The following is a 19,480-nucleotide window of genomic DNA, read 5'->3' as shown; positions in this document are numbered from 1 at the left end:
TGCAGCTATTACGTCTTTCTTCTTTTAGTACATTTACGTTTACAGGAAAGCGATCAGTGATTTAATTTAGTTTTTTATTCTAATTTGATCTCATTTATTTAGTTTAGCTTGTCCTTCAATTTAGTATTCTGTATGTAGTTCAGGTTCTCTCTAAAACTGTTTTAAAATGGTTCTCACTCTGCTTTGAAAACCTAGACCTTACTTCTTACACTTACGCATAGAAAGTTTTGGATAAAAAGCTAAAAAATGAATATAAGAGAGTGCAGAGATATGCGACCTAGTCTGGATAAGAGAGGAGAAACAAATAACGCTAGCAAATAATTGTCGATTCATAAACTTCTAGAAATCTAATCAAATACACATTCTATTAACCAGATCTCTAATTAACTTTGTTTTATTCGTCATGTAATATATAAAAGCGAGGCCATTCTAGCTTCAAGCATAATTGGATCGCACTCACACTCACACTCACGCACAAGTTAGTTATCTACTTTCAATTTTATTGCCTTGAAAACAACCTTTTATTGCCTTCTTATTATTATTTATTGTTTTACTTAGAATGTGGATCTAGTTTGGATATGCGTGTAGTAAAAAATAACGCCAGCAAACATTTCACAATTCATAAACATCAAAAAAATCCAATCAAAAACACATCTGTCTTTGTTTTCTGGCATTTTTACATTGAACAAAAGACCGATTACTGACATTCGAATTCTCTATAAATATAAACACATATATGTATACATGTATTAGGCTAGTCAGAAAATCTTGTCATCCATTTTTCGAAATTTCTAAAACTTTCCGTTTTTGGGCGAAACCCATGTTGCACCACGTTGTAGTTGTTGAACATTCTCGGAGATTCTCCACAATAGGTATGTATAGCCGGGAGCCTTCCTTCACTTTAATCGCGATGTCAGTTATGAAAGAGCAACATCATCTTCTATGAAGGGTATGGCCGCATTGGAGCAACATCAACAGCAGGTTGGGCGAGGGTACCACCACCATAAGGACCGTCAAGCGCTAGTTTGCTCACTTTGCAAGCGGAGACCGCCTCGGTAGGGACGTTCCACACTGTTGGAAACTCCGCCATTCTCGACGCTGTCAAAGAGGACCCGGAGATGAACACACGCAATCTTGCAACGAGACTCGGGTGTAGTCAATCAACAGTCTTCAGTCGCCTCTGCGTCCTCGGTTACAGAAAAGCGCTGGCTCGATGGATCCCTCACACCTTGGCGGATGGCACTCGGTTTACCCTTAATATGCTCCTGTCAATCTCTCCTTGTTTACCCGCATCGAAAAGAGTTTCTTGAAGATCTCATTAATGGAGATGAGAGTTGGATCCTCTACTGCTCTAACGCGCTCCGTGCCGTGTTTTATGTTATGACAATACAATAAACGAACACATTATTAAGCCCGATGTCAATGGGTATGTTTTCGCTACAGAAAGCGTTGGCTCTCACCGGTTCCATATACGCTAGTCAGCTCCAGGAGTTCGCATCGGCCGTTCGAGAAAAACGGCCGATGCGAACTTCGCCGCACCTCCTTCATGATAACGCTAGGCCCCGTGTAGCTAAAGAGACCCATGAAAAACAGAAGGAGTTAGGCTGGGACAAGGTGCCCTTTCCTCCCTATTCTCACGACCTTGCCCTCTCAGACTACCACTTAATCTGGCCTCCCAAGTCTTTCCCAGCTAAGAAAATTTTTACCAAGCTTAAAGAAGTCGAACTGGCGGTCAGCGACTTTATCGATTGCCAATCTCCCCAGTTAAGGGGAAAGGGACCGCTGAGCTGCCCATTAGGTGGGACACTGTTGTAATTAATAATGATGATTATATTATTGATTACTTTCCATTTCAAGCTGAACGGAAAAGCATTAAGCAGTAAAAAATGACAAATGATGACAAGACTTTCTGTCCAGCCTAATATATATATATATGGCACATTTAAGTTAGAGTTGCTAAGCATCATCTTCTTTGCGGTTCCTCAACAGAACTGTTCTGTAGCTACAGTACTTCAGAGAAATGACGTAGTGACGAAGATCAGCACTATTTGGAGTTCCCTAAACAGGAATTAGAAAAAGTTTGTCGCGTAACAATCCCCTTGGGATGCCAATATATTTGACCGCAATACGGTAACGCGGAGGTTTATGCACACGCGTTGGAAAATAAAATGACTTGCTGGGAGCAGCCAATGTATCAAATCAGTGTTTTATCCTCCCAGACACGAATGTTATCAATTCATGAACTCTGGAGCGATTGAATGCTTGGTTAGCTCTGGAGCGGCTTCGAACCATCGATTGTGTAGCTGCAGCGGGAGTACGCTCAAGGGCAGCGTGCTACCATTTAGACAAAGTGCGGGACTCACAGCGAAAACGTGATGTCCGGGTAGTAGACGCAGCGTTGATCCGCTCATCGTTCCAAAAACGACGCCGTTTTTTACGACAATTTCAGCTGCAACGCGTCACCCTTGGGCACGCGCCGCCGCGTCAAAGTGCGAGCGGTAGTAGATTAATTAGGTATCATCACCAGCGTATCCAAGTAAAACCAATAAATAGGCTGCAGAGGAGAACAGAGCGTATACATAGAGGAGCGTTCTAACTTATCTCGTTGGGACTTAAGCGGTCTACTTTTTTGCTGTGGTTTCTGGACCATGACAAAACGATGTGACGAGTGATACGCTGTTTCCAAGAAAAAATAGACAGAAATACAAAAAATGGAGTTACAGAATAGAAATCCTGAATCTAACTGCAAAATCACCTCACTAATAATTCTTAATCTGTATTCCATAAAGATATTGCAAAAGGAGATTCTCAGAATATCCACGAAATCTTCAACTTGGCTTTATAAGCAGTCTACCATACTTTACCGCTAATTTTTTTTACGTCGTTTTGGTGTTTTTCGATAGTGCAGAACAACGTTTAGTGATGTAGTGGTATTGCAAATTCAGAAGAATAAAATGTTCTTGTACTTTCTGCTGGTTAGAGGTCTTCATTATTCTTATTTGTTACATGTTAAGTTGTGTAGGTAGTTATCCAATCAGTGCTAAACCTGGAATCCTATTTTCTTCTGAACATTACATTAGTTTGAACTTGTTTTCGAAAGCGAAACTCTTCATGACTACCCAACGATAGAAATACTTCTTTTTTCTCAAATTTAAATGCTGATTTATAACGCTAAAAATAGGAGGGGAATAGAAACGAAAAAGCTAACGAAGTGTTATTTCCTTGTGATTCGACGTAATTTTCCGCCTATTATAACAGCAAAATGATTTCGTGCGTCACTAGCGAAACGCGGTAATTCCCTTCTGACTATTGATTAATCTAAAAATGTTAAGGTTAAAAAAGTGAAGAATGAAAACTTCAACAACATTTAAAAAATATCTCTTAAAAATGAAATAAAAAGTGAAAAATAAGTAAAATGATCTGCACTTCTCACATTTTCTATAGGTATCTAGCACCGTCTGACCTGTCGCACCCGCTTCTATAGGTATCTGGCGCCGGCGGACCCAGTCTTTAATTTTCGATCTATGACCACAATTCCCAATTAATTGAGTTTTTGTGATCTACTCTCCTAATTTAGGTGATAATATTTTTTCAATTAGCACGTTTCTCTACCAACAGAAAAAACTGTATGAGAATATAATCGACTATCGGATTCTATTAATGGGCTCGTGTAGTGTAGCGGTTAGAGGTTCCGCTTCCCGCACGATCGATAAAGTTAAAGTTAAAGTTTCTGGCGTTGATCAATCCGCTTGGGATGTGCCCCCACGTTCACTTCAATTCAGAATCGTTTGAGGTTTACGAACGTGTAAAAACTGGCCTATACAATGACTTGCGGTGGCTAGCCGATGTGTCAGGTCAGTGTTTTTATACCCCCGATCAAGTCTGGGACCAATTTATCGACCCCGGAGGGATGAAAGGTTTGGTGAGCACTACGGACAGATTCGAACGTCCGATCGATCGTGCAGGAAGCGGAACATCTAACCGCCACACTACACCCGCCCACATGTCTTTGTAGACCTACATTAAGACCTAACACTTCCTTCGTTCCTAACGTCCGAGATGCACTCGCTGCTGGTTTTGGTCGCTCTTTCCGCGCTGTTGGTGGCTATGAGTGCCCAACAGATAGACCACCAGAATAGATGAACTGTGGATTTACTTGTACAAGAAAAGCTGCATTTTGTGTTAATATCAACGGTGCAACGACGACAACAACCTGTTCTGCACGATCGATAGGAGGTTCAAATCCGCCCTAGTGCTCACTAAGCCTTTCATCCCTGCGGGTCGATAAATTGGTACCAGACTTGCCTGGGAGGATGAAAACACTGACTTGACACATCGGCTAACCCCCACAAGTCATTGTATAGGCCAGTTACACGTTCGTTAAACCTCAAACGATTCTGAATTGAAGTGAACGTGGGGTGCATTCCAAGCGGAATGATTAACGCCAGACACTTTGTCCTTTATCCTCTTTTTCGAGTCCTATTATGAGGTATTTATATTAGCAGAGCAAAAGAGATCTGCTGCGTCTCGAAATTATCCGGCGGAGAAGATCTTGATCCGAGGAGGGATTCTTACCCCTAGATCATATTTAACTTACATCAGAAGTGCATAAGGAAGTGAAGAAGAAAAAAGTGGAAACCATTTGTTTTGTTCCATTTAACGACAAACTGCAGACTTTATTTCAGATTTGATTTAATTCACATAAAAAGACTTCACAACGGGAACAACTAATAATATGTTATAATAACAATAATAAATAACAAATATTTTTCTTTTCTTAAAAAAAACCATTAGAACCATTAAATGAACGTGAATGAGATTAACTGGAATGGGTAACTAAGTGTCATAGATTGTTAATGAATGGAAAGTGTTGTGATCTACGTAACAGGTAGAAATGGCAGCCTCTCATTCATTATGTCATAACTAAGCAACCGCGGCTGAACAATGTTGTCACCTGCTCTCATGGATTCATGTCTTTGAAATAATTCATAGACATCCATACATAAATAAACAGAAATGGATCATTGTTTTAATAACTTTAACTAGCTGAACTGAATTAATTAAATAACTTTAATTTAATTTAACTTTAATATTTGAGAGAAAAACCCATCTACAGGAGAACTATGTATGACATGAAAAATTCGGATGAGATACCTAAAGAAAAACTCCTTAATAATTTATCTTTTCTGAAGCAATCTCATCTGCATTCATCTCTTCTCTACTTTAGGATTAATAAATAAATAAAACAGGACGTATTTTTTCTTTTTTTTGTACCCGGACAAAAGGACATGACAATCAATCAACGTTAGTTGTTGGAAAAAAAATAGAAGAATTTGCATACATATGGCAACGAGAATCGAGGTTTTCAAAAGGGTCATCAAGATCGTGGATGTGGAAATGAGGAAATTTGGAAAGAAAAGGAAATAGAGGTGTGGCTTTGTTGATTTCGGTAACATTCGTAGCGTTCGTCGAGTACTCCCAGCTTGATACATAGCTTCATACAGTCCGGATTTTTTACTCGGCTTTTTCCTCTCTTTGATTGATTACAGCATTTGGTTGTTATTTTTAAAGTAAGAAATTCTCTTGGTAATCTGTTCAAAAATCTTATTCCACAAGAAAAATTCGAGTTCTTCCTAAAAATGATATTATGAAATGTAAATACCTGAAACGCACCTATCAAATGAGTTGTTTTTTTTAATCAACAAAAAAAGAACGAAATAATTAGGTGCCATAAATAAAATGTATCACTATGTAATGATATAAAATATATAATGTTATGACAAATATACGAGTATGCACAAAAATACGAACAAAATTCACGCGAATAGAAATTCAATGGAATATGACACGGCGACATTTATGTGTGGGTATTCGGATCGTGTTATCATCAGAACAGGACGAAAAAAGAAAGCACATGTGGTGTAGATCAAAAATTTACAACCTTCTCCAGAATTTTAAAGAGCAAAGGATGTCTAAAACTCTGTGAACCTATTAGAAAAGGGAAACTTCAACTGTTCGCAACTATTCACATGCTGAAATTGAAGGAAAACGAACATTTGCATCCAGAAATAAAAACGCTTCTGTAAATACTGAAAGAAAGATTTTGTAATGTATAACGATATTGGTATTGTTCACGGCTTATTGGAAGCGCTTGAAATATCAAAAAAAAAGGAAAATAGCATAAAATTTACGGGAAAGATATTAAAGAATGTATGAGATGATGCAAAAACATTGCAAACGTCTTTCAGAGATTACTGAATTGAAAGTGCTTCTAAAAACATGATCATTCATAATGATTAGCATGTTTTGCTGTTGAAATTTTTGAAAGAAATTCCCAGAAATGAAGAAGAGCAGAAATGAGATGTTTTTCGCCAGCATTTCAAGTCAAAATTCAGCGATATATGCTTTAAAATGAGATTTTACATGAAGAAAAAGAAATTTTAGCAAAAAATAAGCATCGGCACTGATTGACGCCGGCGCGACTGAAGGCGATTGAAAGTCAACTGAGTGTGTAAGCAAGGTACGTTGAGTAAGCTACGCTGTTTTTCAGCCGTAATCGGCTGAAAAACAATTTCATAACTACTATAAGGAAATAAATGTTTGAGGAAGTTAATAACACTAACACAACTAGAAACAGCTAATATTTTCATTCAAGCAAATTCTGGTTGGTCGTGAAAGTCTACTTATTTATTTATTTATCATCTGTATTTACTTATTCATCTATATTATTATTTATCTATATTTATTATTTATTACTAATTTATTATTTATTATTTATTATAGTTAAACAATTTTAAAAAAGTAAAAAATTATTTATTATTACCTTATTATTTTATTACGGGGCAGGTGTGGCGCAGTCGGTTAGAGGTCCGTTGTAGCCACACGGTCAAGGGTTCGAAACCGCCCTAGTGCAAACCAAGCCTTTCATCCCTCCGGGGTCAATAAATTGGTACGAGACTGTTTGGGAGAATAAAAACACTGACTTAATCATCGGCTGACCCCCGCAAGTCATTGTATAGGCCGACACGCGTTCCAAAACCTCAATGATTACGAATTCCAGCAAAACGCGTAGGCGTATCCCACGTGGATTGATACGCCAGTGACTTTATTCTTTTACTTTTATTATATATTACGCTCAGTGGCGTTTAAGAAAGGGTGTGGCGAGAAGAAATACCAAAAAAACACAACGTTTACAAACTGAAAAGAAAGAAAACCGAATACAACGAGCACGGATCGGTTTCTTTTTCAATTTCGGCCTTTTCTTTCTTTTGATTTTGAACCTTAACGTTTTTCTCGGTTTTTAAATACACCCACACTCATACCCATGTAGTTTGCGAAATCGGGAGAAGAGAAGGTATGATCCCCGAACATTCAACTATCAGTTGAGTTATCAAAACATTCATTTCCCATACGTTAGAAGTGTTTGCCACCAATGCAGGGAATTAATTTTTCATTTGATTTCCGGAATGAAAAGTAGGCAATTTTATAATATGAGGCTCTCTGTTTTTCAATATTCTAGTTTTATTATGTAGCCTAGAAGAAACAACCCTAGAAAGAGCGAAATTCAAAACATTCAACTCTGACATCCATTATTCTACTTTTTCTCGGCAGATATATGTATGTTTTCCCTGAATAAACCACTAAATATTAATCTAATCGTTTCTTGGATAAGCTCTAGCTTTTTTCTCAACCATTTCGACTTCACTCTTTGATACGGCTGCATTTTCAGTCTAAGAACACAGTAACACACCACTTACCAGACTTCCGCTACGGTATTTCAAGGAAGGGATCATTTTTTCTAGACAATATAGCTGTTTTTCAGCCGTCTCAGCTGGAAATCACTTAACTCATCATCTTTTCAGCAATGCATTAGCTGTGATATTTACAGAAATAGACAAATACTCTCAACAAATCCCATTGTTATTATTCACTGGCTTATTTTAATCTTTGTTGAATACGGTGCTGACAGGGAGATGTTTTTACGCGAGAGTTGTTTCCTCGACAAATCCTAACGAAAATAAAGATAGATTGAACAATTGCAGAAACAAATAGGCTTTTATTTATCAAAAAAATAATGGCAAGCTCAGCTTAACCTATTCAGATCGTAAGAATTTTATGTGAACCTCAAGTTCTAGCTTAGGAAGTAGGCATCACCTACCCGGGACTATTGACAACAAAGTTGGGATGGTTAATTGAAGGATCCCATAAGACCTCCTTCTTGAATTTTTTTAGGAGCTGCGATAATTTTTCTCATAATTTTTAAAACAGAGGTAATATGACCGCAGAGGTGAATGACATTCTTTTCATTATCCTTTTCCTACTAATCTCCCAATTTCAACATAAAATAGATTTGTATAAATCTACTTTATAAGAGTAGTGTTGAAGTGGAAAAATAAAAGAATAAATAATTTATAATAAACAATGACACGAAAGAATTGCATTACGTAATACAACATGATGTAATCATAATAATAATAATAATAATAATAATAATAATAATAATAATAATAATAATAATAATAATAATAATAATAATAATAATAATAATAATAATAATAATAATAATAATAATAATAATAATAATAATAGCAGCAATAATAGTAAAAAACATTAATAAAAAATGATATGCTTCAAATTGTACATATTGTATTACAAATTGTACATACATATTGGAATTTTGTAGATTAATGACTACAACGAGGTCCGTAATAGAAGAAAGAGTGGATGGAAGATTTATAATCAAATTCGACTATATAGAATTCTGTTCTCATGAGATCGATCAGTGGAAAACCATAAAGATCTGTCATGAGGGACTAATAGCAGAATTAAATGTCCATCCCTTTTGAATTTTACGCTCTCGTAGGAAAACTTACGCTCCATTGAAAGACGACGAACAATAGATTTATCTATATTTACAATTACGCAGGGTTAACTGTATTATTATCTTTATTAATGCTCTCATTATTGTTATTAATTTTATTATTATTGACTTACTTGACTTAATCGGCGGGCTGATGTCATCGCCTGAAGCGATTACCCGCATCTTCGCCGAGGTGTGCCGTCCTTGAAAACAGCTCTGCCCAACCTTCTCGATCTTCTGCGAGAGCTTGCACAGGATCAATCCATTCGTGGCTGTTCCATGTTCTGCGAAACCTTACGTCTCGCCTGAACTGCCTATCCACACTGACTGTCCTCAGGTCCTCTTTCACCACGCCAGTCCAGAACTTCCGTTTTCGGCCAGGTGGCTTCTTCCAGCTCGAACCCAACGAACTCTTCAGAACTCGTTGGACAAGGCGATTTGCCGGTCTCCTTAATATATGACCAAAGAAGCGAAGACGATTTACTTTAGCCGCTTTCGAAGGCGGTGCAAGATGTTGATATCTTCCACGTGTCATCCGCCGGTAAACCACATCAATTTCTACGTAAGGATCTTCATTGTGGCATACCCTAGGCAAAAAGTAGCCAAGTAGCCGTCTAAGCAGCTTTCGTTCCGTGCAGTCAAGCCTCTCCATAACCGTTGATGGCGCAGCCCAAGTCTCCTATCCGTACACCATGATGGGGCGAATTGCGGATAGGTAGACTCGCAGCTTGACTTCGTTGGTGATGGGGGTCGACCACAGACATTTCGTTAAGGAGTTAAATGCAGAAGTGGCCTTAGCGCATCTTTGCTGAACATCTCTCTCGTAGCTGCCGTTGTTCTTCGACATACAGCCCAGGTAACAGAACTCATCGACGAGTTCTTTCGGTTGTCCGTCCACCCTGATTCCCGTCCGAGGTCTCGAAGAGATCCACATCTGCTTGCATTTATCAGAGCGTAGGCGTAGTTCGTAGGCTGCAGCCAGCTTCGATACAAGGTTGGCAACATGCTGAAGTTTCGTACTGGTTTCCGCCAATATAACAATATCGTCGGCGTACTCGAGGTCAGTCAAGGGGCACTCTGATGGTGCTAAGACAATGTCGGCAGGACACTGGTCGACGGTTCTTCGCATAATTCGATGGCGAAATTGAACAGGAAGGGTCCTGCCACCGCCCCTTGTCTTACTCCAGTTACCACTTCAAACAGTGTTGTACATCCGGCTGGTGTTCGAACTGCAGCAGTTGTTCGTTGATTCATGTCATCAAGCAAGCGAACGAACTTTCCTGGTACTCCATCGGCACGAAGCGCGTTGAGAAGACGGCCTCGGTGAGGAGAGTCGAACGCGGCTTCAAAGTCCAGTAGTTGCATTGGCTTCGAATACCGCTGCCAGATTTCGATCACTCTCCTGACGATGAACACCTGGTCAATCGTAGATCGGCCAGGACGAAAGCCAGTTTGCTCGTCGCGCGTTGTTTCTTCGCCATGTTTAATGAGTCGGTCCAGGATAATGCGCTCCAGTACCTTGTACATAACACGCAGAAAGAGATTCCTGGATAATTCCTGGGGTCTGTGACTTCTTGTGGAGCGGATGATAGCATGTCTCCACGAATCAGGTATCCTTCCGTCTATTTATATTGAACGGATGATGTTTGTCATCTCACGAATCCCAGACGGAGGAAGATGTTTTAGCATTTCTGCGCTAATCCCGTCGTCTCCACCAGATGTTCCATTCTTCATTTTCTGAATACAGACCAGCACCTCCGACTCGGTCGGTGGCTAATCGTTAACCGCATATGTCGGTCTATGAACGTGTTCGAGATCAGGAGCTGACGGCGCTAGCTGGTTCAGCAAGATCGTGAAGTGTTCCTCCAAATTGGAAGGGTTGCTTCACCGACAGCTACTCGATTGGCAATGTTGAGGACTGGAGAACATCTTTTCATCTTGCCGCTATACTGTTTCAGTAGAGCTATTATTATTATTATTATTATTATTATTATTATTATTATTATTATTATTATTATTATTATTATTATTATTATTATTATCATTATTAGTTATACGAACTTTATCAGGCTTTCGAGTGAAATATGCAAACAATACGATACAGCTATACTAATGCCTTCTTTCTTTTTTCCATTAAAACTTCAATTTTGTAATGTTTTGTTTCTTCGTTACATACATACATGCATGCATACATACATCCATACAGACTTCCATACATCCATGAAACTGTAATTACAAGCATAAATATAGAAAAACATAAGCAAACGGTTTCTCCCCAACCTGTTCCTTTTCCGTACTGCAACGAAATTGTCGGCAAACGAGATAGGTAGGGTAGCAACAAAACAAGAGAATAATGCCGTACGAGCGGTATATCGTACACAATCCTATGTTTACTCATATGTTGACGCTTTTACTATATAAATGAAGCTAAGGAAACGTTTGTTCCCATCCGGCAATGTTTTCCAAGCTTGTATTCGCAATCGTTCTAGCATTAGGCGCAGCAGAACAATGCCCAAATGGACAAGCACCCGTTGGCCGTGAGTGATTACTGTTAATTGAAGTTTTTTTTTTTTCACAGAAAACGTGGAAAAATATTTATTGTCTGGGGAGTTGTCGGATTCATTATTATAGAAAGACTTTTCTGGATATATTATGCATTGTATTAGGCATCGATCATTTATAGAACTTTATAGAATCGAAGATAAAGAGGAAAACAGCACATTAATTTAACGAAAATGGTTTCTGGAAGGAAAAATCAAGGATTGAGGAATGTATACATTCTAGCATGGTTTTTTTTGTGGGCGGCACCTGTTGAGGTTTACCTATGCTGACTAATTATTGTTGTAGAAGTGAAGTCAGTCTCCGAGGTAACCATGACTTTGAATTAATAACAGCCATTGAAGATAGCATACCAGAAAACTGACATGTTGGGATCTCTGCAAAGAAAACATAGGGTTAGCAGTGTGTATCATAGTCTACGGACCCCATCCTCCTCCTCTTATCGTCTAGAGAAACCTCATAAAAAAAGGGTACGGCGTTTTTATTTTGAATTTTCCTACGAGACAACTCATAACGCAATACTTCTTTTAGGATTTGAGAGGGCTGACCATGTACACGGTCATAGTTGTGTGCTAAACCTCTAACCCTATCTTTTTCTGGGTAAACTCCAACGTTGTAGTACGGCGCTTTCAAGCGACAAGTACATCATAAAGAGCTCCGTAAGAAGTGCGTAAATATGACCGTAAGGACATACGGAAATGAACTGGGAACGGATAAATGCAATTTCGAGTTCTTTAGCACGATGTTTTCGGAAAAGTATCTGTGTTGTTGACAATAATATAGAAATATTAATAATTATAGAAAATATTAATATTGAAGAATATTGTAGAAATTATTAATTATGAGTAATACCATTCTGAATAAGTAATACCAGTCTGAATATACGGCTAAATTCGGACTGGTATTACTATTACATACAGACTGGTATTATTATTATAAAGGCTTTAGCCGGACATTCAGACTTTCTCTGCTGTTCTCTCGCCATTACTGATTAATGAAAATAAATTAATAATAGTGACATTCTCTGTAAAATTCGAATTGTGATTTTCTAACAAAGTTTTCTTCTTTTTCTTAAAGGAAACGCCGGCGCCGGTGAACCCGTCACACCACATTTTATGGATATCTGGCGCTGGCGAGCCATCCCGACGCCGCGGGACCCGTCGCACCCCATACTATAGCTATCTGGCACCGGCGCACCAATCCGACGCCGGATGGACACGTCGCACCCCATTTTTCGAATTTCGTGACACACAGACAAACACACACATTCACACAAACATACGGATTAGGCTCGTTATCATATATCATGATCAGTCAGAAATTTTGGAGACAAAGCAAATTAAAGGGACAATCCAACAATTTACTTAATGCTTCGTTTTCTCTATCACAAACGTTTTTAAGTTATCGAATAACTCTAGATAACTGATAGATATATGTAAACTGTTTTATTTTTCGCATAGCAAATGTTCGTGTGATTTGAAAAAAAAAGCCTCTTTTAGCTTGCAAGGATTCAAAATGTCAGGATGGATATGAATGTGTCAAACCATTGGATCAATGCTGTCCTATTGGGAACGATACTTGTGAGTTTTTTCCAGTTATTTCTACATCTTAAATATTTAGATTCTCGTCATCGAAATGTTTAGATCGTAGCTAAAGTTCAGATCAGGTCAGCTGATTTCACCAACCAACGTTAATTGCTTGGAATTGTTTGTAGATTATTTGTGATAGGACTTCCGAATATTCATAGCTTTCTTTTGATATTTTGGAAATGTTTTAAGAGAATTTCGAAAGTTCTCTCGTCTTGAAACCTTGGCATATTCTGTGTATGTTTTAAGAGAACATTTCAGGAAGAAATTTAAGAGAGTTCAAAATAGATAAAATATGTAAATGTATAAAATTAAATGAGAAAAACCACTAAAACATTAATTATATTAAAATGTCAGTGATAATGAAATATGTACTAAGTTAAAGGAGAGTTAGAGAAATCTCCTCACGTTTCTAGGTAATACAGAAACTTCTTGGAAAAGGATCCGTCACTACCTTTTAATATAAGCTATGTAAAGCCACAAATCTTGGATTTCGTCCATGTTTGAAGCATGTTTCTGAACCGTGGGAATAATTAAATTATTCGACTTTGGAATGTTCCCGAGATAATTCCTTTTCTATTCAGTTTAGGTTTTATTTAGACGTTCTTTTTCAGTGACAACTGTTTACCCAAGCAACACTGGTGGCCCAAGACCTGGTCCCGGACCTATCAACCCTACTGTAGATCCATGTTTGTCATTTTAGTAAGAAATTTTCGCTGGTTATTCGTACAATTTTTTCAAAATTTTTAGCATGTAAGGATAGAACTAATCGAAAGACGGGGATCTCCGAATGTCCTTTTCGTGCTGGACTTTGTGATATTCCCATATATTCTAGAATAATGACAGTGCAATGTCCGAGAACATGTGGAAAATGTCCCGGTACAGTATCCTGACTTTCTAACAAGACGTAAAGTCAAAAAAATCTTTAAGACCAATTAAGTCTTCAGGACAACAACCGCTCACGAAAACCGCTTGTGTCGACTTAGTGAATCCCGCCACCAATAGCTCCGAATGCTCTTCCCGGATTGACCTTTGCATGGATCCAGTTTATCAGGATGTGATGATGGTAAAAAATTCGAAATTTACTTTTTTGGTTTTGTGACTATAAGAAAACTCTTCAGAAACAATGCCGAAAAACCTGCGGATTTTGCAGTTCCACCACAAATAAAACAGCTGTAATTAATCCAGCTATGCGAGGTTTGTGTTCAAACATCGATTTGCTCTATACATACTTCTCTATGAATTTACGAGTGGATCTTGAACAATTTCCAGGAAATCTGAAAAAGGTGTTCCCTAGACGTCACCAGAAGGACGTTCAAAACGATAATAAAACGTATTTTCTGAAAATCACTCTCCAGGACTTCATTGGGAACGGAATGCGATAGAGAATCCGCAACTAATCCAATTCAACTGTGGATTTTGTATACAAATATGACGATGATATACACATATGTATCCAAAAAACAAATAAATAAATAAATAAAGCCTTTTCTTATCTTGCAATCTTATTTAAATCCATTTTAAAAGTCAATTATGTACAGTTGCATATTGTATTAGTTTAGTTCCAGTTCGTTTTTAGTTCTTATTTTCTATTTTTGTTTTTTTTTCTGTTTTACTCAAAACGGGTCGAAATTGAAGATAACAATGCAGTTTCTTCCCAAAACATATTATTAGGGAATGATGTGTTCCTCTACGCCATCAACGTCATATAATAGATACTTAGAAAAGAGGCGGCGACACACACATTTTCTAAACAGCTCCGTAAAGACTGCTGGAGAAAAATGCGATAAACGCACAAAAGAAATAAATGTAAGTCAGAGTTTCCGCTTCCTGCACGATCGATCGGACGTTCGAATCTGCCCTCGTGCTCACCAAACCTTTCATCTTTCCGTGGTCGATATATTGGCACCAGACTTGTCTGGGAGGATAAAAACACTGACTTGACACACTGGCAAGCCCTTGCAAGTCATTGTTTAGGTCAGTTACAGGTTCGTAAACCTTAAACGATTCTGAATTCTGAAGTGAACGTGGGGGCGCATCTCAAGCGGATTGATTAACGCCAGACACTTTATCCTTTATCCTTTATGTGTTTAATCAAGTTTGAAATGCAAAATTTCCAAACAAATCAAAGATTTCCATAATAAATTAGAGACATAAAATAAATAAATATAAAATAATAGATCATAAAAAAGCGCTGTTGAATGGTACCCATTCGATGTGCTGCCGTTTATCTAAAGGGTTAAAGGCAGCACACCACGAATCTGACGAGGATTTCACTCGGTCGGGGAATCCGCAGGAAAAACTAGAGATGGAGTTGTAGATTGCTGGATCAAGTGTAGTTCCGCTCATTTCTCTCCAATCGTAGTAAAAAAAAACAGTGTGGAAGACTCCGTTTTTCACTACGATTGCAACGCGCCACGTTTTGTGCGCGCGCCGCATCCAGCTACGCAGTGGCGAAAAGCCGATGAGTTCTCCTCCACTGCCTATTCAAATGAAACCAACGAATAGGTTCTTGATGGGAACAGAACGCATCCATAGAAGAGCGTTCTTACGTTCCTCGTAGAAAGCGAAGCGGTTCCCACGCCGATTTTCAGGATGATCAGAAAGAGATGAACCGAACCATCTGTGATCTCGCATTCTACAACTTTAACTCTAGATTTTCCCGAAGAGTTCCTGCACCAAGTCAGATTCGTGGTATGTTGCCTTTAATGAGCGTCGATACTTGCGCTACGCAGCTCCTTACCTAATTCGAAGATACGGAGGTGTCTGTTCGCCACTCATCTGGCTAACAACGAATAAAGACCAAAATTACAACGTGCTAAATGAGTTTGCCCTTCACTGTTCTTTTTTCCTGCTGTCCCCGTCGGAATCCGCAATTTTTATCATTCTGACGCGACGCAAAGGTCGCGCTCGCCGTTGCTTGGATGACAGGAAAGGGATGAGGTCTGAGTGGTCCCAGGCCTCCAATGCGGTTGTAGGGTAAATTCGTTTTATTCCAATAATCTGGTTTCACATGGAGTTTCTCTTTTAAAAAAATCACGTTGACAACAAAACACTAAAAAAACGTTTGTTTCTATTTCACGTTACCTGGAAATAGAGGTGATGAAGAATTTAACTCACACAGCTCCTTTGCAAACGTCAAAGAAAGGGCGTTTTGATGCACGACAGAAAGAGTAACTTACCCTCGGCAAACCCATGCAGCTCCTCCCTCCCCCCTTCCTCCCAAGCTGCCGCGACCGCAAATACGCGAAATTGCACGGCGCTAAAAAGAGGCTAGCGGATTTTTCGCGAGCACATCTTGCCCCGCAACCGTTATAAAATCATTGAAACATTTTTGGTGCCACAGCCTTATATTTATTTCATTATTTTTATAAATTCCTTCTTAAAAAATATTAAATAATTTTTTTTCTCGTACTGTTGGGGTTAAACGTGTTTTTTCGGATTACCTTACGACGACTTTAATTGGGACAAGTTGGGGTGATAAAGGAATACATGTTTATTGAGAAAAGACGTTACAGCAGACTTTCCGCGTCAGCCTGGTTGAACACGGTCGCTGGCAACTACGCGCCAAGAAGGCCCACAGAAACGAAAAGGCATAGACGGCACAATTCCAATGCCTTCCTTTGAGAAAAAAAAAACTTTCTTTGCTTTTTTTTACACTACATCTTAGTCACCCAAACCTTTGGGTTGTAGGAGAAATCAGAAAATAAACTTCCTGTCCCGGTATTGGATTCTATGTTAAAGAAAACCTTTTAGAAAATTAAAGATCGAAAAGTTCTGGAGGGAGGAAGTTAAGTTAAGAAAATTTCAGCTGAGAAAAACTATGAAACTTCCCTGTGAAAAAGTCGGTTTTCTTAGCGACGAGCGATTTTTACAAATTTTCAATCGAAGTTTTGAGTGTATGTGTGTAGAACGCGAACGATGAGAAAATATTTATACCGTATTCTAAAACATTACCACTGAATTACAATTATACAAGGACGTTAGCGAAGATTCTAGCAAAGACCACACGTTAGTGGACATTGGGACTGCATAAGATCTCGATAGACGGAATCGTTACAGAGCGAGACACGCTGTGGACAATCGGACACGCCGGTACGGGGATTGATGGCGTCAACACAGGCTGAATAATTATTTTTTTTTAGAAAAGATGATTGATTACGGGAAAGTTCCCATCATCACTTACTTCCAGCCGCTCGAGTTGTAGCCGTAGCGCTAGTTACTGTGGCTACTGTAGCCGTACCAGATACGGTGCTTCCGGTGCTGGTACAGAATCCGCATGTTCGTGGACATTCCGTCTGTTGAATATTCATTAGGAGGAGGATGTATTCAGTTTTGGTTATTACTCCTTACCCTCATAAGCGCTATGTAGTTGGAATCCAAGCAAAGCGAGGATCTCATCGGGCAGTCAGATGTTCCTGTTCTTGGATTCACTTTGTCAACGCAGGTAGTTGAAGTAGTTGCTGGAATAAACGGTATAATGGCTCCGAATAGTATCATGTGAGAAAAGAAGCAGATATCCTGCCTCAAAGACTTACTGGCAGAGCTCACACCGGTACTCGAACATTTGTTGCATGTACGAGGGCATTGTTCAGTCATCAAAGTGGTGTAGGCGGCATTATTGCACAAGTAGGACAAAGAAGGACAATCAGAAACTCCAGTTGTTGGATTAACCTTGTCGACACAGGCTAAATGGGAATAAGAAAGAGTTACACCGATGACAAATCAAAATTCCTGATGAATTTATCTCTGAACGTACTGGTGATCGTTCCCGAGGAACTCGAGCATCTACCGCAAGTTCGAGGACATTGTTCTGTCATCACTGTGAGGTATGTGGGATCATTGCAAAGGCTAGCTCTCATCGAGCAATCGGAAACACCAGTTCGTGGATTAAGCTTATCCACACAAGCTGCAATTCGAATAGTAAATGCTGAAACTCCATAGATAATCGTCGAAGGACCTACTTGCTGAGGTGGTGGTAGTGGCTGATGAAGCCAGAGAAGCTGAGGTGATAGATGTCACTGAAATATATACTAGATGAACATGTTCAATTCTAAAATTTTAAATTTAACTCAGGATTTCTGCGAAAAGAATTTTTCGTGTGAAAAGTAGTGAAAGAGGGCAGTTCTGTGTCACTATATATCATTATCGATTGAACTTATAAATTCTGGCTTGTGCAACCTAAACATAGTAGGACTAGGCCACTTCCTAGTATTTCAGAACTTTGAAAAATCTAATCATACAAGATCTTTTGTTAATTTTTGTGAGAGATCCTTGACCTTAACCTATAGTTAAAATCACAGAAAATATTCTCATATTTTTCAAAAGGTTCTGCTCCACATTTCACTAGTTATTCACTTGCAACCTTTGTTAATGGTCGCTTGTCTCTTTCAGGTGAAAAATTTTGTGGTGGGAATTAAGAAAAACCCTGGTGGAATTTTTTAAAACCTTAGATACAATTACTAAATCCATTCAATAGGAACTATCATTTAAACGAAACAATCGACAATAAACGAGCTGCCGGTGCTGTCATCTGAACAGGTGCGGCACGTCTGCGGGCGCTGAAATGACACGTTACTCGGTGCCTTGTAAGAAAATTTGATCACAAATCTCATTTTCCACAAGGTTTTCCCGAACGATTACGTGGAACTGGGTGTGAAGGCTCTCGTACTTGTGCTCCACACCTCTGAACCTATTTTTTCGTGGGACATACCACAAACACCATCAATTTTCTAGTATGCTGCCTTCAAGGAACACAAGAATGCCTACAAAATTCAGCTAGTGGTGGGACCTTTAGGTAATGTTTTTGTTCGCTACAGCGTAGGACTGTTTTTCGAGTAATCTTCTGTAATCTTACGTGAGCGAATGGACAATTTACCTGTTGATGCAACCGACGAATCTGAGGCAAGAGTAGAGGCTACCGTACTCGCTAACGTAGTGTCCGGGATGATTCCCGTATCAGAACAGCATATGTCCAAAGCTGTCAAACATGTGGTACCCGCGAAGCAAACACCGTTGAGACATGCTGGAATTTTATCGAATTTTCATACAGTTTCATGAGGAATAAGTCGAAGTTCCGTTACGACTACAAATAACTTACGTCCATTATCTGCTCCCGCTGCACATGTTTGTGCGGTAATTTGGCTAATGTAAAGAGCTGAATAGAGAAGAATAGAGCTGTAAATGAACATATTGATGACGATGATGATGAATGATGTTTATAATTATCCGAGAAAAGCATTTTATAGGAGTTTGATGTGTACAGGTGTGCTAACATTGTACACAGTGGTCAGTGTTAGCAACAATGCGATCACGAATGTACACACATTAAGTGATGAGCTGGCAGATTAAGTGGACATATTCGACCAGATCAGATGATTTGTACAAAATTCTGATCCCCATTTATTTTATTTTCATTTATTACATTATGTTGTTTTATTTGCTATAGACCAGATCAGATGATAAGTACAAAATT

General features: G+C 38.8%; 6 protein-coding genes across 7 annotated transcripts; 3 read left to right on the top strand and 3 right to left on the bottom strand.

The window, feature by feature from the left end:
* Positions 1 to 942: 942 nt before the first annotated feature.
* RB195_013272 (uncharacterized protein) lies at positions 943 to 4,139 on the top strand (the record flags this gene model as incomplete). The annotated part of the gene is made up of 2 exons (XM_064203007.1): positions 943 to 1,055; positions 4,016 to 4,139. The coding sequence occupies 2 exons, from the start codon at positions 943 to 945 to the stop codon at positions 4,137 to 4,139; spliced, it is 237 nt and encodes a 78-aa protein (XP_064058888.1).
* Positions 4,140 to 9,017: 4,878 nt separating this feature from the next.
* On the bottom strand, positions 9,018 to 9,512 carry RB195_013271 (uncharacterized protein; the record flags this gene model as incomplete). The annotated part of the gene is made up of 1 exon (XM_064203006.1): positions 9,018 to 9,512. One exon carries the CDS (start codon positions 9,510 to 9,512, stop codon positions 9,018 to 9,020), a length of 495 nt encoding a protein of 164 aa, XP_064058887.1.
* Positions 9,513 to 9,539: 27 nt separating this feature from the next.
* On the bottom strand, positions 9,540 to 10,387 carry RB195_013270 (uncharacterized protein; the record flags this gene model as incomplete). Of its 2 annotated transcripts, XM_064203005.1 has the most annotated exons (2): positions 9,540 to 9,968; positions 10,043 to 10,387. In XM_064203005.1, 2 exons carry the CDS (start codon positions 10,385 to 10,387, stop codon positions 9,540 to 9,542), a joined length of 774 nt encoding a protein of 257 aa, XP_064058885.1. The 2 variants fall into 2 exon arrangements, with proteins under 2 accessions (XP_064058885.1, XP_064058886.1); XM_064203004.1 differs by having other exon boundaries at positions 9,947 to 10,387.
* Positions 10,388 to 10,650: 263 nt separating this feature from the next.
* Positions 10,651 to 10,973, top strand: RB195_013269 (uncharacterized protein; the record flags this gene model as incomplete). Its single annotated transcript, XM_064203003.1, has 2 exons — positions 10,651 to 10,699; positions 10,819 to 10,973. 2 exons carry the CDS (start codon positions 10,651 to 10,653, stop codon positions 10,971 to 10,973), a joined length of 204 nt encoding a protein of 67 aa, XP_064058884.1.
* Positions 10,974 to 11,315: 342 nt separating this feature from the next.
* RB195_013268 (uncharacterized protein) lies at positions 11,316 to 14,390 on the top strand (the record flags this gene model as incomplete). Its single annotated transcript, XM_064203002.1, has 7 exons — positions 11,316 to 11,397; positions 12,919 to 12,999; positions 13,620 to 13,694; positions 13,756 to 13,884; positions 13,953 to 14,071; positions 14,127 to 14,202; positions 14,278 to 14,390. 7 exons carry the CDS (start codon positions 11,316 to 11,318, stop codon positions 14,388 to 14,390), a joined length of 675 nt encoding a protein of 224 aa, XP_064058883.1.
* A 2,610-nt stretch (positions 14,391 to 17,000) lies between these two features.
* Positions 17,001 to 19,196, bottom strand: RB195_013267 (uncharacterized protein; the record flags this gene model as incomplete). The annotated part of the gene is made up of 8 exons (XM_064203001.1): positions 17,001 to 17,128; positions 17,192 to 17,303; positions 17,359 to 17,468; positions 17,544 to 17,693; positions 17,765 to 17,914; positions 17,970 to 18,026; positions 18,884 to 19,030; positions 19,106 to 19,196. The coding sequence occupies 8 exons, from the start codon at positions 19,194 to 19,196 to the stop codon at positions 17,001 to 17,003; spliced, it is 945 nt and encodes a 314-aa protein (XP_064058882.1).
* Positions 19,197 to 19,480: the final 284 nt, after the last annotated feature.

The sequence above is a fragment of the Necator americanus genome, chromosome V (genome assembly GCF_031761385.1).
Source record: "Necator americanus strain Aroian chromosome V, whole genome shotgun sequence".
Classification (NCBI taxonomy): domain Eukaryota; kingdom Metazoa; phylum Nematoda; class Chromadorea; order Rhabditida; family Ancylostomatidae; genus Necator; species Necator americanus.
The sequence above is the reverse complement of the archived record's forward strand: the minus strand, read 5'-3'. Positions and strand labels throughout refer to the sequence as shown.